The sequence below is a fragment of the Crocodylus siamensis genome, chromosome 5 (assembly GCF_052110815.1).
Source record: "Crocodylus siamensis isolate JL-2025a chromosome 5, ASM5211081v1, whole genome shotgun sequence".
NCBI classification, from domain to species: domain Eukaryota; kingdom Metazoa; phylum Chordata; order Crocodylia; family Crocodylidae; genus Crocodylus; species Crocodylus siamensis.
The window spans coordinates 82,614,153-82,641,173 of record NC_143399.1 but is presented as its reverse complement, the minus strand read 5'-3'; the positions used below and the strand labels follow the sequence as shown (position 1 = coordinate 82,641,173).

Here is a 27,021-nt window from a genome sequence, read left to right as displayed (position 1 = left end):
ATAGTTCTCTCTTTTTAAATTGTAGCTCTCGAGACCCATGAACAATAACAGTGTGGGATTGCCTTCTGGTAATACTTCACTGATCTATATGGGGAGGCCTGGTTTCAATTTGTTCTGTTCTCTTTATGATGAGAGCCAACTTCATGATGAAGACAACATGTCATATTGTTCAGTGCAATCATCCTCTGAAAAAAGTCAGCAGTTACATTGATATGTTTTGAAAGAAGCTCTACTCATGTATTGCTGGATCAAGCAAAATTATGAAACGGACCTGAAGTATACATTTTTAAAAGACCCTTTCCTTCTGGAAAGACTAAGAAAGGAAGAGGATGACGATCTAAAACAAAAGCAGCAAGACAACTGACTGGCAAAGAGCCAACATGACAATGGCTTGGTTTAATTATGGTATGGAAAACGGTAGGCTCCAGTCATTGCAATGAAAAAATTAAATTTTTTTTTAAATTAAAAAAAACCCAATGCTTTTTTCTGAAAAGATCTTGTTAGAGGTCATGGAATAATACAATTCCACAACTCATGCAACCTTTTATGAACTACCCCTCTTTTTTTTTTTATTTAAATAAACTGTAGACCGGTTACATTTTTTTCTAATTTAAATAACATCTTTTTTCAAAATCAGAAAAGAAAGTGTTTCAATAACCTCTATAAACACTGCCTTTCTGGTCTAAGGGTAGAAACAGATGCTGCCTTTCCTCACTTCCATACAACACAGTTAAAGGACATAGATAGCCATACCTTTTCTTGAGCCACAAACGCCCAAATTCATGGCTGCGACAGGAGATCCCAGGGGCACATCTCAGTAGGTAGGGGAACCCCAACTCCCCTGCTTACCCAAATATGCCGTGGAGATCTCAGAGGCATACCATTAACTGTAGAAAGCCAAGCAGATGCTCTCAGGGCTTGCGGGGCCCAATCCTATACTGGAATTCCCAGGAAAACATGTTGCCCAGTGTCCCACAGCATCAACTGGTGGGACAATTGGTGGTTTTGCCCAATAAGGTGGAGCAGCTGTGCTGGGGCCCATTACAGCACAGCTGATCCACTTCATTTAGCTACATTTATTTCTAGCCTAAGAGAAAAAAAGAGTCCAGGAGACTGCACTGTTCCATAAAGAGACAACATTAAAGGAAAAATAGCTATCCCAATGCAAAGAAACCATAGGAAGCATAGCAAAAGATTGGCTTGGTGACACACAACTCTTCAATGACGTGAAACTTAAAAAAGGATTCTAACAAAAAGTGAAAGCTTGCTCATATTATGAAGGAGCAGTATAAGATTACAGTACAGGTATGAAGGAGTGGGGGGGGGGGCGGGGAATCAGGAATGCCAATGCACAAATTGGGATATAGGTAGTAGGAGACATAAAACCCAACCAAATAAAAAATACTGTAAGTAGATTATAAACAGGGATGCTGGTTTTCTCTGCTTTAAAAATATTCCAAAATTCTCAGACAAAAATCCAAAACTCTGATTAAAAAACCCCCAAATCTGCATTTTTCTGTGATTAAAATGAAACTGCTCTCTCTCTCTCTCTCTCTCTATATATATATATAAAATACACATACACACACACACACACGTATGCATGCATATCAGTTGAACACAATGTTTTATTGATATAATAAAAATATTTTGGCATTTGATTTTAGGGTTTCTCTCATGGAAAATAAGAACTCCCCCTGCCCTTTGCTCACCAGGACGTGAGTCCAGCTGCAGATGATCCTTTGATATAAATGCCTAAGGTCACTGTTAAGGTTTTGCATTAGACAAAAAAAATGTGACAAAGCTGAGGGCTGTGCACCTTTCTTGACAATTTTTGGAAAGCTGTGTGGGTGTGTGTTGGGGGGAGGAGGGAGCAAAGTCTCTGGATGTGTGGTGTTGGGGGGGGGCAAACTCCTTGCATCTATGTTTGAGAGGCAGGGGCCCTGAGGGGTGTGTAGGGTGGAGGGCAGGGGGCTGTGACAGAGGGACGGGGGGGCATACATGTGTGTAGGGGCAAGGTTGAGGAGCCATGGGGGGGTCCTGAGAGGAAGTGTAGGAGTATTTGTATGTAGGGGAGGGAGGGCAGGGGGTCGAGTGGTGTGTGGAGGGGGCCCTGAGGCAAGGGGGTCAGGGGTTGTTGAGGGGAGCAGCAGCCCCTGAAGGTGGTTATGTGAAGGGGCTTTGACGGAAATATGCGGTAGGGGTACCTGAGGGAAATGTGGGAGAGAGGACAAGAGGCCCCTGAGTGGTGTGGCTCCTGTGTGGAGTCGGGGCCATGCTTGGGGCCCCAAGGGCATATAGAGGGGGCTGAGCCACTTAGCCCCTCACATGGGGGGAGCAGGTTGGTGCCCATCTCTGCTGGCTGCCAGGGCTGGGCAGTACTGAATCAGGCCTCAGATATTAAGGTCTGGTGAAGACTGCACGGCACCATGCTGACAGCAGTGGAGCCAGGCTGGGCAGAGCAGGATGTGGGTCGGCCATGCCACTCCTCCCTCTCTTCCCCTCCCCTCCCCATGCCCTGCAGCCCCCACCTCCAGCACTAGCCCCACTGGAGCCACTAGCAACCACAGCCCGGTCTGGACTGGTGGCAGGGAGGTGGTGAGCAGTGGGACAGCCATGCGCCCCAGTGCCTGCGGCACAGCAGGATGCGCATGGCAGTAAGTAAAACCTGGGGTGGGCAGCCTGAATCTGGAGCCAGACCCTCAGCCACAAAGGTGGCTGGTACCGACTCCCTGTGTCTGCCCTGCCCTAGACACATGCTCACCTCCAGCACCCCAGGTACCTTGGCCCCAGGCACCGCCTTGGCTGGGGCAGGGTTGGCAGCTGGGGCAGGGGATGCTGCCCAAGGGTATCCAGCCCTAGGCCAGGGGTGCAATGTGTGCTCATTCCTTCCTTCACCATGTGGGCTCGATGAGAGCCAGGGCCACCACCTCAATCTCAGTGTTGTGAGGCATGAGGCTGCATTTAAGCCGGACCCAATGCCTTGCAAGAGTAGGGTGGCCAGGGTGGTGCAGAGTTGTGCCCCCCACTGTGCCACCCCATGCATCACTTATGCCCTCCCTCCATCTATTTACCTACAAGCAGTTGAGGAAACTTACCACGATCCTGCCTGGCTGTATTGCTGGACATGTGTGTGCACGTACACACACACACACACACACACACGACAGCCCCTGCCTCCAAATCATCCTCCGCACAGCTCCAAGTGGTTCCTTGCAGGCTAGAACTCTGTCAGCATGCAAGGGGAAATCTGTGGTTTCCCACTTCAAAAGAGAAAATACGCATTTTCTCCTTTAAAGAGAAAAATCCACACCTTTCCATGTTAAAGAAAATGCGGATCCCTAATTGTAAAGAAGAAAAGACTAAAGGAAGTACAGAACAGCTACTGAATGGGATAGGGAAACTAATAATAAATAAGGCAGAGAAAGCTGACATGTTTAATACTTCCCCTCCCAGACTACACAAAACTGTTCATCTGTCAGATAAGCACAGTTAGCAGTATGGGGAGGGGGAAGATAATCAGGCTGGAGTAGAAAGAACAAGTCAAAAATTCCTTAGAAAAGTTGAATGTTTTCAAATCAGCAAGGCCTGATGAGATTCATCCTAAAGTACTCGAGGAATTGGCTTAGATTACTGCAGAGCTGTTGATTATTATCTTTGAAGAGACAATGCAGTCCCAAAAGATGAGAAAAAAACAAATATAGTGCCCAAGGAAAAGAAAGGAGGAAACAAAGAATTTCAGACCCATCCATCTGACTTTGAAACCTAAAATATCCTGCAGTATATCCACTGATTTGTAGGCACGTAGAGTAGGGGTTTTCAACTACATATACCCCTGGGGGTACTTTGGAAGGCCCCAGGGGGTACACGACAGTGGCACAGAGAAGCTGCTGGCACTTCCAGTTATGCCGGCAGCATGTCTGGACTTGCTGCCACGCACCAGACACCCTGCCCCTCACGGGATCCCTTCTCATCGACTGACCACTGGGGGACTCCCTTGCTTCTTGACCAGCCGCCAGGGGTACCCCGACCAAGAAAAGTTGAAAACCCCTCACCTTAAGGATTAACAAGGACCAACACACAAGGATTTGTTAACAGCATGATGAATTAAGCTGACTTTCTTCTCTGACAATGGGACAGGCTTTGCAAATTAAGTGGGGGAAGGAGGAGTGGATGTGCTGTATCTTGACTTTATAAGAAAATGTTTTCCAGGACATTCCCAGAAATAAATTAAGGCGATCCAGTCTAGATAAAAGTACTGGAAGGTAGAGGCATGAACGGATAGATTATTATACTTGAAAGTAGCTGTCCCTGTCAAACAGAAAGGAGGTATCAACCGGCATTTCCTGATGTCTGTCCTGGGTTTGTTACTGTTTGATACCCTCACTAATGACTTGGAGGATGGAACTGAGAGTACACTTCATAAATTAGCAGATAATCACCAAGCTGGGTATATGGCAGGCATTGGGAAAGATAGGATTAAGATTTAAAGCAATAAATTTGAAAGATGGTCTGAAATAAATGATGATGATAACAATGCATCTGTAAATACATTTAACAAGATTTAAAAGAACCCTGACGTAGGCCAATAATAATTTACAATTATTTTGGGGGATAATTTTTGGTTTAGCTCAATTCATTTTTTTTCCTGCTGGAAATTTATATTTTCATAATTTGTGCAGCAGATTTGCACCTAGTTTTACTTAAATTCTCCTACTGTACCATCTTCTACAAAGTAATTAAACAGAAAAGAGTTTCTTAAATATTTTCTGGCAGCACTAAAACAGAGAAAGCAGAGGTAACAAAAGTCAACGATTTAAAGAGACGGAGAAAACTGGAAAGATAACTCATTACAACTTGTACAAACAATTTGAATACTGATTTATAAAATGTTTGCATTTAAGTGATAAATATTTTTTAATAGAAAAGTTTCAGGTTTCAAACAGGGGTGTAGGTTGTAGCTGTGTTGGTCTAAGGACATAAGCAGACAAGGTTCTTGAATCTGATATCTTTTATTAGACCAACTTAAATAGCTGGAAAAAAAAATTTTGGCAAGCTTTTGGGTTTAAAAACCCTTCATCAGACTGAGGAAGTCTCTGTAGTTAGTGTGCTCTTCCTGGATGGAATGAATAGTAAAGAAGCCAGAGGCTGGGCTGGTATGCAAACAAGGTTTCAAACAAGATTTTCATTTTTTATTTTCATCCAAAGACCTATGGCAAGCAAAAAAAATTTGCTATATTTAACTTAACCCCCCCCCGCTCTACAGAAGTTTCAACCTGGGGAAGCAATACTTCATCTTGTTGCTAGGCGTAGGCAATGCATGGGGGGTATGCAGGGGGGCACGTGCCCCCGCCCCCCCCCCCCCCCCGAGATTGGCTGCTGCTGGTTTCTGTAGGTGGTTGTCAGCCCCCTCTTGCTGCCAACGTGGCTGCCAGTGGACCCTGCTTGCCGCCGCTGACAGCGGACTGTGGGTGGTCCCTGCTCACTGCTTGCCACTACCCTCCCCTCCCGCTCCCCTGATACCACCAGCAGTGGCTGTGGGCGGTCCCTGCTCACCGCCATTGTGCCCCCTGTCACAGGAGGTACCAGTCATTCATGCTGCTACACAAATGTAGAAATAATGCATTAAACACTGAAAGGAATAGTTTAACATTTGTAAAAAAAATTACTGCCACAGTGGTACAGAACCAAAGTCACCGGAAAAAACTATCAGTGCAATCTACTCTCAAACTGGCAAAATAATTGGCTGGCTGGCATTCTGTTTTTCCTAATATTTTCCCTGAACCTCAGAAACAGATTCTCTCCTGATAAAACATGACTATGTCCTGTAGTTATCATGCACTCCTGACTTTGGCCCCAATAAATACAGATGCTCATTCACTTCAGTTCCTTGTTTTAACTTGCATCAACAGACATAAAAGTAAAAAAAATTCCACAGACTTCTGTTCAGTATCTAAAAATGTAAAAATAACAGAAATGCCTTGTTTCCCTAATGCTTTTCGTACTAGCATTAATAAGTCTGTGATATTATGCAAATTAATTTTGCTAAGCGCTTGACACTGCCATGTTCAAAGCCCGCTTCAGGCAAGACTGCTGGTTTACTTTATTTCAGTTAAATTGTCTCCAATGCTAGAATTTGAAGTATGCTACTCAGTTAAGATAAACATTTTCATTTCTAGAAAGCTTGTATTTAGTTCAATACAAGCAAAATACTTAACCAGAATATACAAAAATCCCCCCCACCCCACCAGCTTATCCTTTAGTCTTTATAAACTTTAAATTGTGCTGGACTTGGAAAAAAAAAGAGTTTTGTGAAAAATGTACTCAATAACTGAAGGAAAGAGTTGCAAAGTTAAAAGTTAGGTTTTTGTTAATGTAACATTTCACTTCATAGTGAAAGCATTTCTAACTTGAAGCAGTGGTTACATAACTACTTTTACAGAAGCAAAAAGGTGGGGCATAAGGAAATGCAATATATAGCTATATGGTCATTTTAGCTTTCAAGCCACACAGAAATGACTTATTGATCTTTAACACTATTCTGAAGTACTGCCTTGCAATGTAGGTTGCTTTACCTAATAAACACACCATAAAAAGATGCCAAACAAGCTTACTGTAAACTTGTACATATTCAAATCAACTCACTCTACTTCATCTATGACATATATCTTTACCATACACCAAAATATGCAAGATCTAGGTATTACTCCTAAGGAACTACTACCCCAAGAGGAAAAAAGGGAGAAGGTATAAGAAAGGGAATTAATGAAATCAAGGTTGCTGAACTTTCACCAGTATTTGTCTGTTTTACTGTATAGCTAGCTTTCGGTAGCACTTCCAAAAAAGACTAATTTGTTTAGATGCATTAAAGCCTGATGCATTAACTTAAGCACACAAACTGAATGAAGAAACCAATGAGAGTTTTCCTCCTTGCATTTGGACTACTCAGATCTGCAGCGGATTCTCACAAATGTTCATCTCTACTTCGTGACAATTGCATGTAAATGCTTTAGCGGAAAATTAGCTTTATACTTTCATTTACAAACCCTGTTCCACCCCTGGCACTTTCATAGTTTTAGTTGCATTCATGAATTAGTAATCCTGTGTGGTTGGACTAATTCTTGAACATTTGATCTGGATTGTAACAAACAGGACCCTGGCCTTGCGGCTGGCTATGTGAGAACAGAAAAGGAATAGGGTGTTATGTTTGAGTGTTAAAGAACATTAATTTTGGTTGTTATGGAGAATGGCTACCTATATTTTTAGTGATGTCTTAATAGAAATGTTACTAGCAATGAGTATAAGAACTCTGCATGGACACACAGGAAGAAAATCAGGTATGCCAAGGCATGAAGAGAGATACATGATAGCAAGGGACCTTTAAAAAAAAAAATCACACAAAAGCACTCTATAATGCTAGAAGCAAGAGGAAGACCAAAAGAAGTGTAAGTCCCTTACTGAATACAGAGGGAAATTCATAATGGATTATGCAGAGAAAGCTGAAGTATTAAACATTTTTTTCCTTCGGTCTTCATGAATAAGGTCAGCTACCAGATGACAAGCATAGCTGGCAGGAAGAAGGGATGGGGAGGGCTAGGAGTGGGGTAAGATAATCAACCTAAAGTAGAACAGAACAGGTTACAGATTATTTAGAAAGGCAGGATATTTTCAAATCTGCAGGCCAGACGTGATTCATTAGAGAGAGTAGTCATGAAACTGGCTGAGATAGTTGCACAGCCACTAACTATTCTCCTTGAGGACTTATGGAATTGGGTGAGGTCATGATACAGTGCTCATCTTTAAAAAATGAACAAGGATCCAGGAAATTGTAAAGTGGACACAGCTAGTTAGAGCAGGGGTACTCAAACATGGGGCCACAGACCAAAATTCACACTGCAAAGCCATCAAAACTGGCCCGTAGAGCTCCCCATGAGTCCAGAAATTTGGCAGTGGGGAAGCAGTGGCCATTAATATGGCCCACATTCCCAAACCCCAAATCCTGCACACCTGATGGGAGCCAGGCAGCGCTTCCTTCTCCCTGTGAGGCTGCACTATACCCCCATTCCCCAAAGACAAGGCTATGCCCCCTTTCCCTAGGGAGCCCAGCTTGGAACCAGGTTATGTTCCCTCCCCACCTCCCCTGGATCCAGGCCATGCCCTCTTTTCCCTGGGGGCTGGGTTGGGACTGGGCCAAGGCCCCTTCCTCCCCACTGGGCTGGTCATGTCCTCTCTCCTCAACCCATTCCTGTGGGGCTCCTCTCTTTTCCCTCCTGTGGGGCTGCCCCGAGCCAAGTACGCTCATTGCAAAAAAGCCAATGGTATATGGGGCTATATTAACAGGGGTGTTGCTTGCACTAGATTTCTTCAGTCTATTCAGAACTTGTGAGGCCTCATCTGGAGTACTAAGGTCCAGTATTGGGCACCACGCTTCAAGAAAGGCATAGACAAATTAGTAATAGTACAGAGGAGAGCAACAAAAATTATTAGAGGTCTAGAAAATATGACTTAATTAAAAAAAGAATAGAAGAGCTGGGATTATTTGATCTCTGGAGAAGTGAAGTGGGCGAGGAGGCAGGGGAGGGAGGGATTCAAGAGGAGAATTTGTTAACAGTTCTCCAAATACATGAAGAACAGATCATTTAGTCTCAAGAGAAGACTGCGTGGGGAAGGGTAGAGGTGACAGAAACCTGGTTAGAGAAAAGGGATGGTGAAAGAATATTTTTTCGATTTGCATGGGATGGACAAGGACTAACACTCTTAAATTGCAACAAGAGAAAAGTAGGGTGCATATCAGGAAGAACTTTGTAGCTATCAGTTTGGTTAAACACTTTGGTAACACCATGAGCTAAAAAGAACCTGAGGTGCAGCATATAAAAATAGCTGAATTATGCATGATCATACTCTATACTTCCTGACTAGAAGGAAAGGCCAAATGCTAAGCTACTTACACAGGACAAACTTCTTGTGATGTCTGATCATAAAACATTTTCTGAAGGACTGCTAATTGAGAAATGTGTGTAGTGTACACCATGGATATGGCAAGAGCACATCTGCAAGTAAAAGGGTCCACAAACAGCAGGATGTTGAGGAACGCTGCAAAAAACATGAATCCTCTCCCTTCCCCCACCCCTTGAATTTTATCACCTGAATCCTAGCTAATAATGTAACCTGTAATTCATTTATTATTTGTGTGAATTAGAGAAGTTTTACTAAAGTTTCATTATTCTTTCAAAATGACAGTAGGAATACTGTGGTTTTACTCAAATGCTCTCAAGTCAGCAAGTGATAAATATGCCCATTGAACACTTATTTGATGCCTTATGGATATGTTTTACAATAAACTTAATTACACATTTTAAAGTACAACAGATTTTTCCCCTCTGGAGATACATCTACAACTCATGAATTTTTCTTGCTTACGCTATTTTGTATTTAAATTGCTCAGCATATATATTCATTACTTCACCTAAAAATCCACATCATTTTGCTTAATATTTGTCTTTGTTACTTGAAACGAACTGCCAGTTGTGAAATAGTGTTTTCAACAAGCTACCTCATGGGCATAATTGTACCTGTCTAGGCATTTAATTATGAACCTGCCTTTCCTAGAATTTTTTTTTTTCCTTTCTGTAAGAAAAAATTTCCATTAGTCTAATTGGAGGCTTCCATGGAACTTGTCTATTGCAATAATTTTATTTAGAAATAATCTATCACATCAGAAATAAATGTTTTGATTGCAAATTTTACTACGTGTTAAAGGCATATGAATTTTAAATACTAAAAATAAAACATGCATCTCAGAAGAAAAACAAAAAAAATACATGAATTCTCTAGCTAAAGACAAAGGTAAAAGGCTGTGCAATGGGTTCAGAATTGCAACATATTAATAACATCACAAAGCATGTATGATATAGTCAATGAGGGAAAGTTGTATGCCAATTTAATAAACATTCCCTGAATGAACAGAGTTGATCTAGACGAGCTAGCTTAATAGGGAGCTCTAGGAAATGCTAGCATGACAATGGCTCCAAACAAGAATATTAAAAAATATGGGGACTGCTGTCAACTTCAAGCACATTGTATTTGCCTCTAGTGAAGATGCAGGCTCGTTTTACTATGCTGGAAATGGAGATAAAAATAAAACAAAAGGATTTAACTGCTTTAAAACACAGTCTATGCTTGAAATGTATGGGATGAAATTGTTTCATAAGTTGAAGGAATGGACTATGCCAACCAGACTTGCAGTTTCCCAAGAAAAGAGGAAGAAAATAGAAAATACATAGCTAACAGCAGCAGACCGAATTTATCATCCACCAAATCTTGAGGCAAGCTAGATTTGTGTGTGCACACTAGTTTGCAGTTAAGTAATTCTGACACTGAGGCAGCATCTTTGCAGACCATCAGTTTAAGGAAAAGATGATAAAACACTGAAACCAAATGCTCATATGCACATGTGCATGTTCACTTGGAGAAAATCCTTCACTACTAGAATGTTTGTCTCTTGTTATACAAGTCAGAACAACAATAACCATTAACAAAACAACATTATCCAACTAATTAAAATACCAACTACAATACTAACCATAAATTATTATAATTGAGATAATTATTAATTTTACATAGGAAGAGAAAGAATAAAAGTCTAAGTGATACTTTGATTTTATCATGAGAAAAACTGACTGGTTTGAAGTGTCACTTCACAGGAAATTTTCATTCTATGTCATGGAACTTCCCATTTTGATCTAGAATGAAAATATTTAAACATCTGAATTTCCTACTGAACAGAAACACAGTTTCACTTGGCCCTAAGCTGTGAATACATATATTATGATTTTCAGTGCTTCACACTTTCTATTGAAGTTGTAGGCACACTTTTTAAAGAAGAAAGATACTTTTGGGTTGGTTTGATCACGTCATTCTAGTAGATTTTATATGCTCTGGGTTTTTTTGTTTTTTTACTAGAGACTGCAACATTAAAATGACAAGACGGTGAACTCTTAAAAAGAGAGCCAACGTTACTGTAACTTAAAATCTGAATAGAAAAGTAAAATCAAGTGGGTCATCTTTCAGTACATATTTGACATCAAAATGCTGGCACTGCTTCACAACTAATTTATTTAAAATATTCACTATATTAAAAGCTAAGCCAATGGCAATTTTTTTTTTTTTTTTTTTAAAGAAGCAAGTTATGGAGCAATTTAGACTGTGCGTACAAATCTTAATGCAACTTACCTCTTTCACTGGCATCATCTACAAGTACTATTTCTTCCAGCATGTGCCGTGGTGACCGGTTTATCACACTATGAACAGTTCGTAACAGCGTGCTCCAGGCTTCATTGTGAAACACAATAACAACACTTGTAGTAGGAAGGTTGTCCAGATATACCTTTGTTTTACACCTATGGACAGAAAAGTAAATCAAATACTTTACAGCTGAATTATGTCCATTTTAGTATTGATATCAATTTAAACAAAAATTTGAATATTTACATTTAAATGTAAATCCCGGATTGCAATATTTAATATTAAATACTATGCCTGGACTTATAATACTTAAGGGTTTTTTTGGTTTGTCTTTTGCTTTGGTTTTGATTTTTTTTGTTTTTGCTATTAGATAGCTACATGGCAAAATGCTCCTTACAAGAAACCTCCGAAGTGACACTTGTTACCCACTGGTGACACACAAATGTACATGGACATCACAATATACCTAATTTGTGGATGAAGTTCATCATATCCCAGTATGCAAACTTTTCCCAGTAAATTAGACTTATATTCTTGTTAAAGGAAAAAAATAAAAAATAATTAAGAAAAGATATTCCTTAAGTTAGGAAGTGAAACTAAAAATGAAATCAGAAAAAAATAAAATAAAATCAAAGCATAGCCATAGGGAAAAAGTAAGTTAAAAATATGTTTTTCTTTCATCTATAAAGTAATGGAGTTGGCATTTGGAGAAAACCTAAAATTAAGATGCATTTTGAAACTCTGCACTGTTACTTTTATAATGAAATAAGATTATGTTCCTCTACCCTATAATCCTGACAAGTTTAAAGCATTTTCAATGCTTCAGTTACTCTAGTTACAAAAACATTTTCCTCCCCACCCCAGTTTATCATTTATTGGGGGTACTGTAAAAGTACCCCATAAATATAAATATTTCAATAATACTTAATTTTACCTAGCTAAAACCAGACCATTTTAACAATGCTATATAACAGCATGCCTTAAAAACCAATTTTAACGTATGGACTGGATAACTGTTTTCAGCATATGCCTCTTCACAGAAGCAGCTAGAAATACTAATGCACTGTTGTAACAGGGCAGGACCCTGTTAATAGGAGCTTGGGGGATTCTGAACAGCCCCACACCCCGGAAGCACCTCCTGATGCCCACCCCAGACCTGGGAGGACTCACTAAAGGCTAGGGAGCCAGGTCCAGAGATGCAGCGAGTCTCCCAGCAAGGGAGCTGACACAGGTGTGGTGAATAAGGACAAGTTAGCCATGCGGGTCAGCACCAGCCGGGGGAAGAATAAAAGATGCTGGCAGCAGCCTCAGGGGGCTGCACCTTGGCCAGGAGCAGGCTGCCTGGGGTTATCAGGGATTAGGAATTGTTTATTATTCACAGTTCTGAAGTGAAACATATTTTAAGATTTTCCAGTTGAGTCCATTTTAAAAACTCACAAAAAATTATAAGACAAAGCGAGAAATCCCCATATTGCAGCTCCCACACCAATGTGTTTTTCTAATCCAAAAAGTATAGCTTCTTTGATTGGTTTTGCTCTCTACCAGGAGTGCTCAAACCCCAGTCTATTCCCTGACCACCAAAATTTCCAGACCCACGGGCTAGGGACAGACATTCAAAAAGCCTGAACCTGAATTGATTCAATCTTTGCAGGTTAGTCTAACCTGGCTGGGCTGAATCAGTTCGTAACCAGATGGACAACCCAGAAATGCAGGGACATGCCTACAGTGGCTCAGGCTAGAAGCCGGGAAGGGGTCTAGAGCAGCCCTCCCTTCACTTCTGAAGAGAGCTGAGAGGGGCGTGGTCAGGCCCTGGCAGGATACTGATTAGGGAGGGGTTCCCCTCCCCCTCTTGATAACAGAGCATTTATCAGCTGTTATCAGCATTTAGTACCCCATTAAAAAACAAAGCCTTGCTTGTTACAAGCTCTTCTTAAACAGCTTTGTGCAAAGAAAGCAATGCAGGGACATTACTATGTGAGCTGTTAGTTAACTCCAAAAAGCCCTAAGCAGACACTGCCCTATCTGCCTTACACAGCATTAGCTAGCAGACCACATGCTGGCTACAGTCCCTGCTATGGGAGAGAGGAGGAAGGTATCTCTGCTTAAGCAGCAAGTGGTGAGGTGGGGAAGTGGGGCAGAGGAAGAGTGGGTGGGGGGAAGGGACAGTGCAGCTCTGCTGTGGAGCAGAGAGCCCCTCCCAGCTCACAGAGCATGCCGGGATGCTGGGGGTGTCTGGTTTAGCATAAACCAGCAAAGGGTCTGGGACAGACATTGCATAAACCAGTTTGACCCAGATCAGTTAAGTCTGATACTACATTCAACCAGGTTTATCTCAAACTGGTTCCATTTTCAAACTGGTTTATGTGCATGGAACATCTGTTCTGTTACAGGTTTAAACTAGTTTCTGACAACTTAAACCAGTTTGTGTAATATCTGTCCCTAGCCCAGAGGAGCATTAGGCCTGGCACACTTGGTCAGGTGCCTAATCCCAGCACACAGGGCCAGACAGAAGCAGCGCCAGGCCCTCAGAAACCAATCCCAATACCATCAGGAAGGGATGGTGCCAGGCCTGACCCTGGTGCATGGGGCTCTATCTGGCCCACAGACCAGCCCTGCTCCACTCATCTGGTCCACAGGACCAAAAGGTTGAACACCAATGCTCTACACCAACCATAACCAAGACAAAATTTTCTAAAGTTGTCTACATGTATTTTGCTCAGGAAAATTAATAATTGTTGCAGTCTCTCTCTAGGGCTAGGGGGAGATGTTACACATAAACTGGTTTAAGTAATCAGAAACTGGTTTAAACCTGTAACAGAACAGATGTTCAATGCACATAAACCAGTTTGAAAATGGCTGAAACTGGTTTAAGATAAACCTGCTTGAATGCAGTATTGGACTTAACTGATTTGGGTTAAACCAGTTTATACAACATCTGTCCTAGACCTCTTGCTGGTTTAAGGTAAACCAGACTCCTCCAGCATCCTGGCATGCTCTCTGAGCTACGCAGGGTTCTCTGCTCCACAGCAGGGCGGGCCACTCCCCTCTGCTCCCTGGCTGGAGCTCCGGCAGAGACTGCAGGCACAGCAGGGTCTACCTGGATTTCCCCTGCCCTACCCCCTCACTGCTCAAGCAGGAATCCACCCCCCATTCCCTTCGTCCCTCCCATCTCCCACAGCATGGACCCCAGTCCCACAGACAGTAGGCATGTGGTACGCTAGTGAATGCTGAAAGGTGTCTATGTGTGTCTCTCTCTAATTTCACTGGGACAGGCAGACAGAACAGCTTTTGCAGCTAATCAACAGGTCAGCTGGTAAGCTGTTTAAGAAGAGTTTGAATTAATGGAGAGAGGCTATTGTTTTGCTGATGAGGTGATAAAGACTTATCAGCTCCCTGCTGGCTTGCTTGCCTGCCTGTTTGCTGTAGACAGTATAAAGAAGCAGGGAGGGAGATTAAAAAGCTCTGTATCATAAGCTGATGCATTCACTGCACCCTCTTCTCCGCTTGCTTCAGAGTGCTTGCAGGGGTCCGGCAACATTCCTGACCCTTAAGCAGCCAGTGGGGAAAAGTCAGGGATGGTGCAGGAAGACCCTAATCAAAGCATCCTACTGGGCCTGGCCATGCCCCCCACCCTCAGCTCAACACAATGCAAGAAGTGGGGACTTCTCTAGCCCCTCCTGGCTTTTAGCTGGAGCCACTGCAGGCATGTGCCTGAATTTCCGCAGTCCAGAGAGAATGTCCATCTCGTTACAAACTGGCTTAGCCTAGCCAGGTTAGACTAATTTGCAAAGATTGAACTGGCTTAGGCTTTTTTAATGTCTATCCCTAGCCCAGTGGTTTAAGCTTTATGTTGTCATATTAAACAGAAATTCCACCCTAAAAATTTTCCCAGTCATTTCTTAAACTTCAAAGGGCTGGACGACTTTGGAATCTACTAAGAATATGTTGTCTTGCCAGGGTTTTGGTTTGTTTAGACTATTTTATTTAACCAACTTCAAATCATTAAGTCAGTACAGTAAAAGTCAAGTCAAAGAATTATATATTATCATATATATTTACCATTACTTTCTACCAAACATTATATATACTAAATACAATAGACCTGACAACTACACTGTTTTCTTTAGACTACAGGTTTGCGTGCCTTCCTTGCATGTAAAGAAATTACTGTTTCATTTTTTCCCTAGTTGCTAGGGAAGGACATTTAGTCTTCACACTTGGAGTAACAGATTCAGAGGAAGGACAGAGGTACTTCCATATCATCAACTTGCTGGGTAACAGCTGCTCCGAGTGATTCTGCAACTCCTCTTATAGCTCCTAACACTCCTCCAAGGACCTGAAAAAGGGAAGTCTTCATTTGCTGTTTTATTAATTTATTAATTTCAGTGACAGGCTGGTAGGTCTGCTCCCCTCAGGATTAGGGAGGCTCTGTGGCATTGCTACTTTTTAATTTTTAATTTTTTATTTATTTATTTTTTTTAAAGAAAAACAAGTTTTTAACAGTAGGGTGATGGATGAAGAGGGAAGAACTTATTTTACACTGATATTGGAGTGCAGCTTTTCCTTAAGAGAAAAATAACATTTGTATGAAATTATTTTGGGATGCATTAATGCAATGAGAGAGAGAGAAAAATAAAACACAATCTTTGCTCCTCATCCTGCCACCTCTGTTACTTTAGGCATATATTATGTAAACTTAGATTTATGCAAATATAAATATCTGACAATATTTTTAAAAAAAACAAACAAAAAATATTTTACTCTTCCTACCCACACAGTCAAACACCACAGAGAGGAACAGGAAGGGAAAAACAGGGGACTTTATATTGCTCAAAGTCAAATGATAACTGCGATGAGAGCATTAGCATCCAAACAAAAATATTAGCATAACCACCATTATTGAGAAAATATTAAATGACGAGTCACTGTGTCTTTGGTTTGTAACCCAATAATTCAGAGTAGAGACTCTCCTTCTCATCTGCCAACCAAAGCATAATGGGACCCTATTGTAAACTAATAATTAAATTCAGTAGTAATATTTCTAATAATGCTAATACCATAGAACTTTTGGATCTGGATTTTTAAAACTACTGTATATTGCTTTCCATTACACAACTTTTCTGACCTAATAATGAATATATTTTACCAAGAGAACAGCAAGAGCTCCACAAGATTTAAAGATGACCCCAAATAACTGTCGGAGACATCAGCTGTATATTAACTGTACGTCACGTCACTGCAGAGTCTCCCGCAAGGGAGTGTTACACAGAGATGCATACACTAGCTCAGGTACAGAAAACAGTATAACCATTATTGTGGCACTCCACTTGAGCTAAACTAGTTCTGGTGAGAACCAGAACACAGTCTGAGGCAAGCATGATAGCTCAGGTACCCGTGCAACTCTATTGCTCCTTGAAAACACACTCTAAGGCCATGTCCAGACGAGCACAGACAAGCGCCATTGCTACTTGTCTCTGGCGAATGCCCATGCCACACATGCTTACCTCAGAGGTGGTAGAGGAGGCTGGAGCCAGCACTGTACTTGCCCCAGCATCCTTACATGGGGTCTTGGGGGCCTCCCAGGGCTGCAGCTGCAGTGATCCTGCTGTGCGGAGCCTAGCCAGCAGCTGGAATGTGGCTGCAGGTGGCCCAGCTTCACTTTTCAGTTGTGCACACTACTCATGCATGCGCTGCTCTGTTTTTTTCCCCTGTGGTTTTATTTTTGGACCCCACAGATATCCAGGGGTCAAAAAAAAACCTCTGCTGACTGTGTAGTATGTGGCTCTGCAGATGTGTGCGGCACCACATACCACACCACCACTCATGTCTGGGTGCACCCTAAAGGGCCAAATTCTATTCCACTTACTACTCCACTCTGTTTGGGCTCATAAAAAAGTTAGGTTTTTTTTTTTATGGAATGCCTTCCTTTTTGCCTTAAGATTATATCCCCAAAAATAGAAAGGAGCAGGAGGACCCATATATCTATTGCATTAAAAGGGTTGGGGGGGAACTTGAGCAGAGTGGAACAGACATGCATTTTGACACCAAAGAAGTAGAATAAGATCTAGTCTTCAGTAGTTCTTTCCTTGGTCCTCCACTTGTAAGCTGCTGGCTATCTCCGCATCATTAGATTGCTGTGGTTCCCAAAACATGCTGGGTACTGTTAAAATGCAAGTTTATTATTACTGTTCTGCAATCCAAAAGACAAGTACATAGGATGACTGCAATTTACAACAGAGCAGCATGGCTAGTCTTCTTAATTATATAGATTTTATTTTTATGTTAATAATATCAGTGTTCTCTCCACTTCCACCATAAAAGCCTTTCCTCTTCTCCCATGACAAAATATCCAACTTCAGTTTCACTATCTGTGGCCTTTCAACATTTGATCTCTTGCCTCCAGGTAAGCAAGTTTCACTCAGATGAAAGCAAAAGAAGTAGGCAACAGTTAACCATGTTCCTTGCATGCATCACAGAAGAAAGAGTCAGAGAACAGATTTAAATAAAACAGAAAAAAAACAGACTTAAGCAGCAGCACAAAAAATATCAAATCATGGAAGTGTACAAACAGGGAAACAGGCATGGCACCAGCAGAGAGAACAAATGAAGGAGGGGTGTTTAAATGGGGAGGAATGAAAGACAGCAAAGTTGCATAAGGCTTGAAGATCATGCTCATGCAGCAGAGATGTGGGAAGAATTAAAGAAAAAACATGGTGTGGTCTGAGTGAGAGACAAGGTAGACATGGTGTCTTCTTCCAAAAACAGACTCCATTTACTTCAGACTACAGGCTCTTGTTAAAAATCACCTGGACTAGGGCTGTCCAACTGGTAGCCTATGAAAGGTTAGCGCATGACCCTAAGCCCCATAGCTGCCCCCATTGTTTTGGCTGCAGTAGCAGTCTGGATCTCAGGATTTCACCTCCTTCCTCCAATTTCTGCTGCATACCCTTGCCCTAGAGGGTGGGGTGCCATGTTGCAGCCCATGTTGTTAGGGGAGCCAGTAGCCCTGGGCCACAAGGTAGCCTACAGGGAGTTGAAGGTGAGGAGGGGTACCATACCATACAGGGAAGTATCCACCTACACATGAGTATAAGGCAGGGTGAGAAGGAAAAGAACAGCCCTCATCCAAATCGTTTTAGTCACAAAAAGTACACTTAATAGCCATATCGTCTCATCTTCAAATTCAAAGCCACCATTTTTTTTTTTTTATTTATGCAGGCTTCTGCTACATACTCCCTTCAATTAGGCAACTAATGGGAACTTTAGTGAAGCATCAGCAGGATTGATGTGCCCCTGTCTGAATAACTGTCTATGTTCACTTCTTCAAACAAAAGTGACTTTTTTAGTAACATTACTCCTTGTCGTCAAGTGGAGGCGCCACAGACTAACAGCTGACCCATATTAAAGTATTTTTAGTATAATCTGCTCCTTATGCCATATACAATGTTCCTACCTATAGTACAATCAGAGTATCATTATAATAGGGTCATTCATTTACTTGTTTTCTTTTCAAATATACATGCTAGTGAAAGTTCAATCAAGCTAACATGTTAATCACACTTTGGATGTTACAATCATTCTTTTCCTTTATTTGGCCTGAATCAAAAATATTTTTTTCCTACGTATTCCTACTTTGTAGTAAAAGAATAAAAGGGAAAGCAGTTTCTTCCCAGTGATAACCCAGCTGGATTTGAAATTACATCAGGCCATATTATTGAAATCTTAGGTTCCCATTTACCTATTCAGATAAAAATTCCACTACCACAGTCCCTTTCCCAGCCTGAAATGTTTAGACCTGCAACTCAAAATATACGTTCATAAAATACAAAATGCTGTGCAGAATGTTCTCACTGAGAGGAACTTCTGAAAAAAATATAGGGAAGTAGCTGATAGTGGGTGAAATGGATAGAATATCAACGTAATTTTAAAGACCCACTGATTTGCTGCAATACCATTCCACACTTCCCACAGAAGAAAGAGACCTATATTGATGGATGTGAAAAACTGGTCTAGACAGAATTGTGACGATCCAGAACAGTGATTTCTGTTCTGGATTAGTTAAGTAAAAAGGGTTTGTGAGGGACACAAAGAGCCCAACACTGCCAAAAGCACAAAATATAGGAACATGATGACAACCAGTATTTACATAGTGGGGGCTGAGAGAGAGACTGCTGAAAGTAATATTGACAAACTATAATATCAGTAAAAGTAACAGTGAAGCCTATATTCCTTGGATAGTTTTAACTATTTCATAGGGTCCAGGGCAGTGATTTTCAACCTGTGGCCTGCGGCCCCCCATTATGTCTAAGGGGTCTGCAAAAACCCTATGATACTATGATCAATCAAAAGTATATGAATATCCACACTTAAAATTCAAAAGGGACTGCAAATGAAAAAAGGTTGAAAACCACTGATCTAGGATATTAGAGGGACTAGTTTACTCCTTTAAAAACTATTTCAAACAAAGTCTAAGGGAGGAGAGTCATCTCCTTCTCGGGGTTCCTAAGAACATAACTGTTCCTTATGATCAGAGAAAGTTGGGGGGGTTGATGCTAATTTGGGGCCAGGGTCTTTGGAACAGAAGTGACACTCACTGTACAATATACTGTAACTCATTCTAAACTTGTGATAAAGGCATTACTTTTAAAAGAAAAACATTTTAAAATATTTTGTTTATAGAACTAAAGTTTAACAAAGATGCTAGATTTTGCTTTACTTTTCTAAAAAAAACATGTAAAATAAGTCAGCAGATAATGTTACAAAGTTGGATTCATTTACTGATAAGTCTTTATGCCTCTTCAGCTGTTCTGTTTTACAGTACAAGCTGTGGGGAATTAGACAAAGAATGGAGAATCAGACAAAGAATTTGTTAAAACTGCTACTAGTGAGTCGTTTTAACTATATCTTACAATGTTATTACATACTATCAGAATGTGTACCCGGAAAGTAGTAAAGATAAAGCTACCCAATGCAATCTTAATTGTAAGATTTAAGTATTTAACTTTACAACCTTAATATGCTTAGCACGCAGAGTCCTAAAGTTTAAAAAAAAACAAACTTAAAAAAAAAAAAACCTAGAAAAGGCACATTTTTCTTCAAGTTAGCTGCCAACAAAGGAAAACTACATTAGATCAAACACAACACTAATGGAACTAATGTAAAACCACTAATGTACAGTAAAGCTACTAATGTAACATAATGGAACAATAGCTTACACATTTAAAAGTAACCCTATTTTTACAGTTGCAAGTCCAAGCTCAAAGTTTTGGCCAAATTAGGGGCAGTTTGATAAGTGACTAAAGCTTGGGTCTGTCACATTTAAGACCCGAGTACCATTTCTAATTACCATAACTTTTAAATAGGCCATACTCAATAAAAGGGCTTTCAGGATGCAGAATTAGCAGTAGCTTGGAAAAGCACGTATAAAATTCATGATCTACTGGCTCTCAAGCAAGTGTAGCTACCCAACCAAGGCAAAATGTTATTTTGATGGGAAAAATAAAAAAGCTGTGAACAAAAACAAAAGCACCTAGTTTGTCTCCCCTATCCAAAAGTTAAGTAGTATGGCATGTAGACAGTACATGCAGTGTGCTAATGGAACGTACAAAGACATTCCTAGCAGCACACCTCTACCAAACTCTGCTAAGCAAAAGAGATAGGAGTAGCAGTGTTTGACACCTTACATCTTAGCACTTTTGATGAATTTTCAGAGGAAAACTAATACTCACACCCCAGGATATACTAAGGTCAAAATTCAAGTGATGCTGGTGCTAGTACTGCTTGCCAATAATGAGTGTTTTTAACATAATGCAGTTGTTAACAAGTCATTCAATATGAACAGCATTATCTTTGGTACAATTTTTAATAGAACTTAACTGGGACACACTGGACGCATCTACACGTTTGATCTGGGATCAGTTTACTCACGAGTAAATGCTCCCGGGCAGGCATCTACACATGCAGAAACAGATCTGCTGCTAATGGCTACTTCCTGGGGTCCTGCTCTAGGCTCCCCCTGGGTGGCAGAGAGCACTGGGACAAGAGACAGTTGTCTCTTGGCCAGAGCTGGGACATTACACCTTGACTCCAGGCACTGCCGGCTGCTGACGATGTCCCTCTGCCCCAGCAACAGGGAGCTCCTGGTCCTGGTTCCCTGATCAGAGACAGGGGACTTGGAAAGAGCTGCAGGGGAGGGGTAGAACCCTGTGCTCCGATCCAACACTGGGGCAGCTAGCTTACTGCTAGCTGCCCCACCAGCAGACTGGCACAGGAGGTTGGGACCTACCCTACCCCTGCAGCTTTTTCCAAGACCCATGCTTTGATCACCTGATCAGAGCACAGGGCTGGGACCTGCCCCTGACCAGGATAGTCCCAGCCCCCACACACATGTGGGTGAAGGCTGGGGAGCCTGTTCTCTGCTCAACTCCATAAGCACAGAGTTGGATGGGGAACAGGCTGAGGATCTTGTTCCCTGTTCAACTCTGTGAACACAGAACTGGGTGGGGAACAGGATCCCCAGTCCTTGCCAGTAGGAAGCTCCCAGCGCCAGCTCCATGACCACAGGACTGGAGCTGGGAGATGACGGTTTCCCAGTGCTGGCCCCACCATCGCAGAGCTGGTGCTGGGAGATAAGGATTTCCTAGCCCCTGCTCCCTGACTGCAATGGTGGAGCGGGTGCTGGGAGATGAGCACCTCGGAGCAGGGAGCTTGGAGTTGCCAGGACAGAGTCCCCACCTGGGCTCCAGGGGGCAGAGCCCACCCCAGCATCAGGCAGCTCCCAGGGGCAAGGAGCAATCTCCCACCCCCTTGTGAATGGCTGAACAGGAACAGATTTGCTCCTGGTCAGGCATCTATACAAATGCTACTGCGCCATTACTAATCAAATGCAAAATTTGTTACTTACATTTGCAGGTAGCAATTTTACTTCCAATTAAGAAGGCTTACTGTGTAGTAACCATGTGCATGTGTAGATGCACATGCTTACTGCACAGTAAACCATGCTAATGCACAGTTAAGTGTCTCATGTAAAAGCGTCTGCATTACAGTATCCTTACATTTTCAAGTATGTGCTGTTTTCCATCAACCATGAAGATAACAAGCCTACCGATTTAAATGTATGATTTGTATACAAGGAAAACTTCTCTCAAATCAAGAAGTTTAGTTTCTGATCATTTAGATTTTCCTGGATATTAACAGCTTCTTGGTTCCTTCACAAACAGGGCTGCTATTTAACAATAACCTGGATTCCAAAGCTTATATATAAAGTACAGTAAAAGCTTTGTTATCATGCATGGAGGGGGGGGCAGTTATCTAAAAATTCTGGTTACTTGAGGCAGGGGTTTTCAGCTGAACGTGGGTGGAGGGGAGGTGGGGGGAAGGGTGGCTTGGCAGCAGCCACATGTAAAGCAGCACCAGCACAGAGTGCTGGGTGGAGGCAGGGCCAGGTACGAGTTTCCCTCCCTCCCCCCTCTGGTTACTAAAATGCCAGTTAACACAGCTTTTACTGTATCTTAATACATCTTAACACACTAAAAGAGAGTCTACGTACTAGAAAACCGTATCAATATTTCTTCTAGTACCAATACGTACTAAAAGTTCTCAATGCATTATTTCAGAGAAAGGTGGAACCATTTGGATAGTACAAGCTACTGGAAAAAAATCCCTTCGACAGTAAAGTCTACATTTGAGTCTCACACTCTTCAGAAAGAGTGGTCCATCCTCAAAACACAGACCAAAACTACATATTTTAAAAAAGGGTCTTAAACACGCATGAATCGCATCACAATACAACATTACTCTAACTAGTGACCTTACTATAGGAACACCCACACATTTCCATCCAATTTGCCAAAAACTCTGCCTTCAATAGTATTTCAGAATTTACCTGACATCAAAAGTATGATACTTTCCTTTCTTCTGATTTCAAAGATTTGGATAGAAGAAAGGTCGCATAACCTCATGATTCAAGTAGAAATCTTCTTTAGACCCTGGAAACAAAATCCAAAATGGTCCTTAAAACCATTGTGGTTACGGAAGTCAAACAAAATTTCACAAAAAGGAAAGAGGTTGCAATTTACTGCTTTTCTTGGCATAGTAATTTGCCTCTAGAAAGCATTTTTTAAAATAGAAACATAAAAAGATTCTGTTCTTCAAGATACGAAATGAAACTTTAAGTCTCCCTTGCCAAATGCATTTCTTATTTTGGAGCCATCAATTTGTATGGAGAAAAAAAAATTGGATTTCTGGTTGTTTGGGCAAAAGTAAAACCTGCAAGTTTTTGGTTTACAGTAGCAAAGCAGATTTTTTAAAAGCAATTTTATGTTCTTAAAAAAAAAAATCACAAGATTTAACATACTTTTTTTCTGGAAGGTACATGCTGCTCAACCCTAATAAGTTTTCCTCCCTTCTCTCCAGTTTACTCAAGTTCTATAGTATACCACAAATATGCTATGCATGACAGTAATGCCAGATGAAAGAGAATGTTAGCCTGTGATGGACTTCAGACTTTCAGAATTACATATTAATCACTTTACTAACTGAGACTTCCTTTAGACTACTTAATGGATACAAAGATGAATATGACTTTAGCTTGCTGAATCCAAGAGAGCTGAAAATTCAGACTGGGGACTTAAGGACACCCAAAGCTTTGTTGTTCTTAAAACTTGGTGTAAAAGCCTCCTACTGTTTTCTGGAAAATAACAATATTTTTAAAGAGCCAGGAAATGACATTAAGCCTTTAGTTCCTTCACTGAATATTCTCTTTTACAATATTAGAGTCTGAACACAGAGTATTTACAAGCATCCTGAAGTTATTCAGACTCTATAGATCTAATCTAATTCCCAGGACCAGTTAACATACTGCCTCTAGCAACAAATCAGACATGATTCATGGCTGAAACCCCTCTATACCCATATTCTCCAGATATTTGAATAACCATAACTTATTTATAGACTCCACAGCACAAGGATCTGTGATGCTGCCTTAACTAATCCAGGAAAGAATTTCATGGAATTATAGAATGAAAAAGGAATATGGACTTTCACAGACTTCAAACAGAGAGAGGTCTAAATCATTTAAAATGCTGTTTTGTAAACAGTAGCTTTACACATTTTATTTTCTGATGTGGTGCCTTTATTGGTTTTCATACCAATGTGCTATTTAAACTGCCTTTGGATAGAAAAAAATAAGTCTGAGACATGCAGTAGATGTCGTAAGATACATGCTTGAAAAAAAAAAATAGTGTCAGATTTCAGTAAAACAAATTGAATGCAATTATAATTATATGTTGGGTATTTTGAAAGAGTCTTTAATACCCACCACTTAGTTTATGGATAGGAGATCAACAGGATGAGTGGACAGGAACTCAAACAAGAAACTCCAACTCTCTTCCAGCTCTTCTCTAGATTTATGTTCAATATTTGGGTTTTTGGTTTTTTGTTTTGGTTTTTTACATACTTGATCTTAACTACCAAGAAGGGGGAAAGAAAGTTTGAAATCATGGAGTGACTATAAACCGGTTCAGCTACCTGAATGCAAGGACTTGCAACAACACGTAAGCCATAAGATGCTCCGTTCACTTGAACTAGTTAACTCAAGCTTGGAGATAGAGGTGAAATCAAAATTAACTATTTACTTGCAGATAATTCCAGCGTAATTCTGGCAGAAATGTAACCGTTTATGCCACAGCAGCACATAGAACCCAAGCAGATTGCATTTCCACTGCTACTGATTCCCAACATACAGTTAAGGACAGCTACTGTCCCCAAAGATGGAATACAAAGCTAACATGCTTCTACCATAATTCTAAACTGGCTCCTTCTTGGGATTCAAAATACTTGACAAAAAGCTTCCAGCTACCAAAACTTCCATGATCCCCCCCACAAATCTGTATGGTGTCATTATGCAAGAGTAATGCAAATGTCTACAGTATACCAAAATCTGAAAATTTAGGGGCAACGAAAATAAATTTTTATTTGCATATCTAATCAATTATAAGGTCTAAATTTTAAAAAAATTAAAATTAATACCACCAATATTCAGATATGATACAAAATACAGTGATTTTAAGAATATAAAGTCCAGTATACTGGCCAATACACAGCAGTATAATCTGGTTGCAAATCACTGAAACTAGCCCAACTCCATCAGCAGCACTTTGACAGAAGAATGAAATTAAATGGTTGAATAGCTAGTAAAAACAACTGTTAAAAAGCTGTGTGAATTTAAAAAGACTATCTAAATCTTGTAGAAAAAACCACACTGATCTGGGAAGTAAAAGGCAAGATTTTTTTTCTGTGTCATAGAGTTCCAACACAGAACTTTTAGTACATAATAGAGCAGCAATTGGGCCTTTAAATTAACTGTGCTCCCCTCTTATTTTATTTGTGGACACTGATGTCCAACAAACCACGAAACACATGTATGATAGGGCAGTTCCACCTATGGGCTGTAACACTGACCTAAATCTACGTAACTCTACGTATAAAAGCACATGCACCTTTTGCAATGTGTTTCATGCCACAGCAGGGATTTCAGCAGAGAACGTGTTCCCACAACACGCTTCTAAGAACTAGGGATTTTAGGATATCCTAATTCTGTGTAAAAGTTTGGTAGTCATGTAGCACTGACTTCTAGTTCTGATGCAGAGGTCTAATTCTGGTGGCCAACATTCACTGATTTTAATGGAAGTTTGGATCTAGGCCCAGAGTCTTACCCATAGTTAATCACCCTAGTTAACCTGGGTAACCTGGCTATGGCACTGTTATATCTTTTGAACAGAGGTTCAAGTTGCAGTGGACTTCAGAATTTCAGGAACTTATCCAAACCAGAGGGAGTATGCAGCATTCACTGTTCCAGTTTGTTTTAATTCTTTTCTAATGGCTAAACAATGTGTGACAGCATCCAACTTGGGTCACCTGCAAGAATTTAACTGCAGATGCCTGACTGGAAAAAGCATGTGCCTTCACTTGTTGAGCTGAACTACCATGGCAAAATTCAGATATTAAATACAAATCTTGTCTGTAATTCAGACAAATCTGAAATGTGTTTTAAATACATAGTGAATTTGACACGTACTGCAAGTACTGGTAGGATGACCTGAGTGATCTAACAATAGAGGATAACCTAGACAACAGTGACCATGACACTAACTTCCATTGTCTGTCATAAGGCTAGGAGATCTGTCAGTAAGGTACAAATTCTTAACTTCAAAAAAGCTGACTTTAATAACCTAAGGACTTTAGTACTACCCTACGGGATCACGGACCTCAGGGAAAGTGTATGGATGAAGAGTGGCGTTCCTCAAGGACACAATCCTTGGTGCACAGAAGTTGTTCATACCTGTATGCAAAAAAGGTGGTTACAGGGCCAGGAGGCCATCTTGGCTCAAAAGAGAAGTTGCATATCTTCTGAAAAAGAAAAGGGAGTCTTATGAATGTTTGAAGCTAGGAATAGGCCCCAAGGAGAACTAAATAACACTGGCCTACACCTGTAGAGGGCAGATTAGAATAACAAAGGCGGCGACTTTGTTATCTGTTGCTAATTCAGGTTAGCAACCAAAAATCAAGGGTAATAAGAAGTCCTTCTAAAGATACGTAGGTAACAGGAGGAAAAAGTGGAAATGTGGGACCACTGCTCAGGGACCACATCTGATCACTGACACCAAGGAGAACACTGAACTCCTGAACGAGTACTTTGCATCTGTATTCCACCAGTCTAAGAGTGATAGCTTGCCAAATGCAAATGTGACACAGAATAATCACAGCAGAGATGATCAC

The 27,021-nt window shown here is 41.0% G+C and overlaps 1 protein-coding gene across 1 annotated transcript in view; it reads right to left on the bottom strand.

Annotated features, from left to right (window-relative positions):
- Window positions 1-27,021, bottom strand: part of GALNT1 (polypeptide N-acetylgalactosaminyltransferase 1) — a 202,624-nt gene that overhangs the window by 49,205 nt on the left and 126,398 nt on the right. The window contains exon 5 of the mRNA XM_090049575.1: window positions 11,233-11,399. Coding sequence (XP_089905701.1) covers window positions 11,233-11,399 — 167 coding nt within the window. The remainder of the gene's footprint in view (window positions 1-11,232; window positions 11,400-27,021) is intronic.